We start from the raw sequence: 7,185 nt of genomic DNA, 5'->3' as shown, positions 1-7,185 counted from the left end.
TTAATGATCGACTTGTAGATAAAAGTTATGTGGGCCCTTATGAAAATTTTGATGTGGATCATTTTAGACATTTTATATCGTTTAAAATTTATGAAATTTATTTGTAATTTATATTGATTATAAAGTGTTTAATGAAATGATTGTTTGTATATCTCAAGTGAAATATTTTCTCTAATCTATTTTTTTTAAGTCTATTTGAAATAATTGTATCATATAATTTGTACAAAAGTAATTAAGTCCTTGACACTATGATGAACTGGGAAGAAGCGTTGATAGTAAGTAGAGATGAGTCGAAAGGAGTGACAAGCGACATTTACGAGTGACGTCGACGATGAGCACTATCAACAACGAGTATAAATATAAGATTAGTAATAATGGGAGTATAAATATTAAAATAATATATTATTATTATTTTTTCGATTATCAATAATAAATGAGTTGTCAAGGCGCGCCCCCCGGGGGGAGACAGTAGACAGTTGAATGTAAACAGGAAAATAATATTTTATTATTTTATAAGAGATTATTAATAATAGATGAGTTGTGAATGGAAAGTCTCTTTGTGAAAAGGTAGAAGGTTGAGGGCAAAAGTTGTTGGTGAGACCGCTTTATCCTTATTAATTCCTTTCCGCACTACACCAACTAGGGTTTGGTTTCCTTGATTTCGGGAGTGAGGCTCGGTGGTTATCTCCAGGATTTGAACGGGGACAAAATCTTTGATACCGTCTTCGTTCTCTATCTAAGAAGGTAAGTTATTTCTTGTCCCCCGTGCTCTCGTTCGTTCTCTTTCTTTTTTCCTTTTCTTTTTCTCTTTCTTCGTTTGTCTTTTCGCTTTTCTTTGTGGAAGTATTTATTTATTTGACACATCAAATTTTTGAAAAGAAGCTTTCGATGGATTGGTTTGAGGGATATGGTTGCATTTGGATGGTTTTGTCGCATTTTATTTTTGTCACAGGTAAACAATCTCATGTGATAGACAGAAGGCTTTATGACTATTTGTGTGTTTTTTATTAAAATATTGTGCTCTTAATCTTTTTAAATTTATCGTTGTCATGGGTCAACATTCGGTTGGAAAATGGATTAAAAAGAAATGGATGTTTCTTCAAATTCTTGATTTTTGGATTATATTATTTACATTAATATTTCTAGACGTTTGGACTTAAAAAAATCCATTTTTTTGAAATGGATTAGAGCCGTTAGACTGGTCGGATATAGCCAAAACCACATTGAATATGAATACTAAGGAATGCTAACTTTAGAAATCATATTTTTTTAAAGTGGATACAAATTTACATGTTAATATGAATAAAAATCAAATGTTAAAGCTAAACAATAAAACAGATCATGGGAGGATGCAATGTGAATCAAATATGAAATGGACACATGTTATAATAGATTGATGGATATAGGTTAGTAATTAATGTATTATGAAAAATTATAGTTTGCAAATTTGCTGTCAGAATCGAATTGACCAAGGGCTCCATGAGTGTCTTTTTGTTAAAGCCTTCAGCATAAGTAAGCTTTTGTTCTGCAACATTTTTTTTTTCAAGATACTGAACAAACACAACATGAGATCAACATTTACAAGAGCAAAACAAAAGATGCAATAATGAGAATCCCCTTCAGCTGTTGAAAGGTATAGGAACTTACTGCTGTGGTGCATATTATGGATTTTCTGTGAATCCAGCCTCCTATAGCTCTTTGGATTTCCTAGGTTAGGTTAATTAAGCTCTGGGCAGCTGGGTAAAGAATTTGATATTGGAGATAAACCCTGAGATTTATCATCATCATCAACAACTCATTACCACTTCACATTTTATTTGTATTTTATCTTTGTTCTCATGGCTTTATGTTGCCTTGTATTTAAAGCTGTTTAAGTCAGGCAAGAAGCTCAAGAGGATGTCACTACCCTAATCAACTCAAATTATGCATGAAGTTTATAGTATGTGACAAATAACATATATAGAAAATTTACCAAAATATTTTTGTAACATATTCAATTGTCTATCTTGTTTTATATTCTGACATACATCTTTGGGTATGCCTTCATAATTTGGCAGCTGATGACTAAATGCAATTGTGTAAACTATTAAAATAAATAGTTGTTAAATTTATTAATCTTTTATGCCTATATCTTGCTTTTGAGAATATCCAGTGCAAATCTGATGCTCTTTCTGTGCTTCCATGTTATCATATTTTATCTTCTTCTGATATGTTATTAGGTAAATCCTTTATAAATGATTTATGACAGGGTTTGACTTCTTTATGATGCCTGAAAGTTCTTCTGTTACGCAAAATGAACTAGGGCCTGACTATTTTGGTTACTTCAAGCATCTATTCTTTGAGCTGTTTCCTCAAAGTGGTGATAGAGCTTCACCTTCTCTGCCATCAAATTTGGAGTCACTGTTAGGATATCCTAGTGGACAGGTTGAAGGCATTGTTAGTCCAAACAATGTTGTGGAAGATAAAAGTTGCTATCATTCGGCTTCGTTCTTTACCAGAGTAATTGGTGAAGAGCTTTCAGAATATAAGAAGGAGAGACTGAAGGCAATCCTCCACCATGCAACAGTTTGTCTTAATCAGGAAGCTGATGAAGTACATTACAATTTACTTTTTGTCACTATCTAAAAATGTCTCCTTAATAATTAAGTTAGCTTTTTACAATCTGTAAATTGTTGTTTCAGGAAACTTTTGCAGATAAATAGTCATGCTTGGCTGCTTGCATCAAAAACATATATTATGCATCAACAGTGTATAATTACAGCTGTTCATGTCATATGAAATTTAGATGTATTTGACAATATTTTGGCATTCTAAGCCTCTCTACTTCTGTTCTCTAAGATACTATCATATGTATAAAGCGACATTTTTTGTTGCCTACAAAATATCCCTTTAATATGGTAGTAGCATTCCTTGCCGCTTGAGGCATTAAATTGTTCTGTCTGTAACATGTTTTGTAGCATGAGGTGGCTAAGTTTATCAATATTTTATTTGTTCTTATCATATGAAGCAATCAATACAAGTTGCAAAGATCTATAATGATTATTACCACCTTGAACAATGAATGCAGGTTTTTGGCTGTATTTTAACAACTCTACTGATCGAGTTGGATCTGCAAGATAAAAGGCAATTGTCATGTCATTCAAGTTTCTCAAATGAAGAGATTTGTGAACCTCTTTGCAACAAGAAGCGAAAGTCATCTTCTCTCGACAACTTTGGTGGCTTTTCTAATCCTTTCGGTGTCAATACCCAGTTTAGGACAAAGGTATATGTTATGTTTAAGAAATTTATCTTAAAGATATGCATAGTAGAATAGTCACTACTCTTAGGAAAGTAAGAGATATGTATAACTTGTATCCTGTAGTCATAAAGCAGTACCAAGCATTAATGTTAAGTTTTTATATTTTTGAATTGATAATGGATGAACTTACAAAGCATACACATAGGCTTTGGTGCTATATTTTATTTGTTGATGATATCATTCAGACTCATGGGTGTTTAGTTGGGTTTAATTCTAAATTTGAGTGTTATATATATACATATATATATATATACATATATATATATATATATATACATATATATATACATATATATATATATACATATACACATATACATATATACATAAATATACATAATTACATATACATATACATATATATACATATACATATATATACATATACATATACATATATATATATATACATATACACATATACATATACACATATACATATATACATAAATATACATAATTACATATACATATACATATATATACATATACATATATATACATATACATATACATATATATATATATATACATATATATATATATACATATACACATATACATATATACATAAATATATATACATATACATATACATATACATATATATATATACATATATATATAAGAGTTAGAAATGACAGGTTTTAACAAATTAGGATTGTGATAGGATAAATGAGATATAATGCTAAGAAAAAAATTATAGACTTATTTAAGATACATGGACAAAAAGATCACAAAAATAAAGATTTAGATATCTTTGATCTAATATTTAACAAAAAAGAGAGATTGATGTAGATATTATTTATGGAGTATGGACTAAAAGTGCGATGGATAAAGTGAGGAGAGGCATTAAGGGTTTTTGTTTTATTGTTGTGTATCATAAAAGAAAATTTATATGTGATATTACGAGGCCAGCCACATCTCGTGGATCAAGATGTTGAGGAATTACAATATAACATACAAAAAAGTTAATGCCACCAAGATGAAAATGTTGGGATGGATGTGAAGAATTATGTAGAAAGGATTAAAAGTAAGAAGTTCAAAAATAACATCCTATTCAGACAATAAGTATGTGTCTTTTTCTTTATCTTTTTCACCCATGTGATAATGAAGGCAATAGCGGCAACAATTCTTAAGACAAAGGTGGTGGCACCAATCAGAATGGTGCTCTACCATAATGGTGGCAGATGTGGACTGCATGTCATAGTGCTATTAGTAGATATCATGGACTACATATCATTTATAACTTCAATGTTGTAACCTATCACAAGGATTGTGATGGTACATAGTATCAAGGTTCGCCGTACTGTACCGTACCGGGGTTTCGACCCGGGCTCGATACGGTACGGTACCGGTGTATTGGGCGGTATATTAGGGCATACCGAGCGGTACACCCTGATGTACCGAACAATTTAATATTTTTTTCATACTGTAGCATTGCTACAGTATAGTACTGTAGCACTATAGCGGTACCGGGCGGTCCGCGTACCGGTAACCTGTCGGACCGGTACGTACCGCCCGGTACGGGCGGTATGCTTCGGTCTGACAGACCTTGCATAGTATCATTGTACTTAAATGAATCAGCACCCTGCCCTCCAGATGCTTTGTCGATAAACTCCAGATATTCATAGTACAAGGAAGAAAACATGCTTTATGTAAAGCATGTCCTATCTTGCCATGGGTCTTTAGGTGTGATAGTTAGGTACAATAAGAGCACCTTTCTCCTTGGTTAATCTCTCTTGAGCATTGGGTTTACTTTGGTGATGTTTTGGGTGATGTTGTCTTTATGTATATTTATACATACGCATGTACTTGAGAACTATATGCAATTCATCATTTGAAGTACATGAACTGAAAATATAGATACATCTGACGCTGACATGAGAAACATCATCTGTCTTTTAAACTGTCAAAATGTAATGATTTTAATTATCTAATGAAATGGAGAGATTGTTGAAGATATTGTTCATAGAGTAAAAACAAAATGATTAAAATGGGGCATTAGGAGTTTTGTATAAGCATTAGTTATATTTGTTGGATAAGAAGTTTATGTTGTTGAGATGAATGTTAAAGTGGATGTATGAAGTTTACAGGATATTTCATGAACAATTAGGTGTCTATTCGATAGAGGATAAAATAAGAAAGAATGGCTTAAGATGATATGAATGTGCTATAGAGATCATATTGTAGAAAAGATAAAATGATTACTATTAGAGGTACAACAAATGAAGGGAGACATGAAAATTTTTTAATAAAAATTATAAACAAAATATTTAAATATTTTTAATGGTTCTTTACAAGATCTCAAGGACAGCAAAAGATTCATGTAACCGATCTCAAATAGTTAAACATTATAATTTTATTGTTGTTATGGATGTTATTGTTGTAGAAACCAAGGTATGCAATTTTGAATAATACTGCCCGGTACGGGCGGTACGTACCGGTCCGTTGACCGATACACGGACTGCCCCTTACCGGACGGAACGAACTATATATATATATATATATATTATATATATATATATATATAAACGAGGTGACGTTGCGTCGCCGAGGCGATGCGACATCGCCTTTTATAAAAAAAATATAAATATATATAATTATATATATATATATATATTTATTATTTTATATATATATAAACGAGGCGACGTCGCCCCGCTTGAGAGAAGAGAGAGGCACGTCGCCGAGGCGACGCGACGTCACCGAGGCGACGCGACGTCACCTTTTATAAAAATATATATATATAAATATATAATCTTTTATATATAAATATATATTTATTAATTATATATATATATATATATATATATATATATATATATATATATATATATATATATATATATATATATATATATATATATATATATATATATATATATATACGTCGCCCTGCCTGAGAGAAGAGAGAGGCGACGTTGCTTCGACGACGTCGTCAAATTATATATATATATATATATATATATATATATATATATATATATATATATATATATATATATATATATATATATATATATATATATATATATATATATATATATATATATATATATATATATATATATATATATATATATATATACACACACCGAGTGGTATATCGAACGGTATACCGCTCAATATACAATATCGTACCGTACCGAGCGAACGTCGAAACTCCGGTATGGTACGATATTGCATACCTTGGTAGAAACTAAAGATGGTAATTCTTAAGCAACTTAAACTATGAGTTCCAAATCTTAACATGATACAACGTGAAATTTATAATAGAAACCGGTAAGATGAGTGCTTTGTACAATTGTTCCTTTGTCCAAAGTCCCATAGATCATACAAAAGCTAATGTAAAAAGAACTATACAATTATGTAAGTGATTTTTAAGCATAATAATATTTACATATGCTTAGTGAGAAATTAAATGTTCCAAGAGGTTAGTTGGAATCAACAGTTTAACTAGGTGCCCGGGTGCTCGCCTAGGCGCTTGGGCAAGGCGAGGCTTGAACGCCTTAAGGGTGGACCAAGCAGCATGCTTCAATGAGGCGCCGCTTGGATGCTTGCCTGAACCCATGCATTGGGCACCTCAAGTAAGCGCTCGGCTCAAATGAAGCAATTGAACTAGTTTGGTTCGGTTCAATAGTGGTTAGTTGGTTCAATCGATCCAACTAACCAATTTCTTACTCACAAAAGCCACCCCCAGATGCTCGTACTGCCCCGAGCCATCAACCCTAGCGTTGGTTTTGCCTCCGCTGTTGACACTTTCTATCGCTGTCTTCGTCGCAGACGCAACAAACCAAGGCTTCCTCTATCGTCGACAGATAGGTCCGACGACCTAGCCTTCGTCTGTAGCTTCCTTTCTCCACCACTGCTTTTGTGTGCAGTTC

The 7,185-nt window shown here is 32.2% G+C and overlaps 1 protein-coding gene across 4 annotated transcripts in view; it reads left to right on the top strand.

The window, feature by feature from the left end:
* Positions 1 to 579: 579 nt before the first annotated feature.
* Positions 580 to 7,185, top strand: part of LOC135585075 (uncharacterized) — a 29,621-nt gene continuing 23,015 nt past the window's right edge. For 2 of the 4 annotated variants that reach the window (XM_009407494.3, XM_018827052.2), the window contains exons 1-3: positions 588 to 744; positions 2,249 to 2,592; positions 3,068 to 3,262. In XM_009407494.3, the coding sequence (XP_009405769.2) occupies positions 2,263 to 2,592; positions 3,068 to 3,262 (525 nt within the window). In that variant the 5' untranslated portion in view covers positions 588 to 744; positions 2,249 to 2,262. Of the gene's footprint in view, positions 745 to 2,248; positions 2,593 to 3,067; positions 3,263 to 7,185 lie in introns of all 4 variants that reach the window. The other 2 variants (XM_065113386.1, XM_065113387.1) reach the window with 2 other exon arrangements.

Source organism: Musa acuminata, chromosome BXJ2-6, assembly GCF_036884655.1.
Source record: "Musa acuminata AAA Group cultivar baxijiao chromosome BXJ2-6, Cavendish_Baxijiao_AAA, whole genome shotgun sequence".
Lineage (NCBI taxonomy): Eukaryota > Viridiplantae > Streptophyta > Magnoliopsida > Zingiberales > Musaceae > Musa > Musa acuminata.
This window is presented reverse-complemented; position numbering and strand designations above follow the sequence as displayed.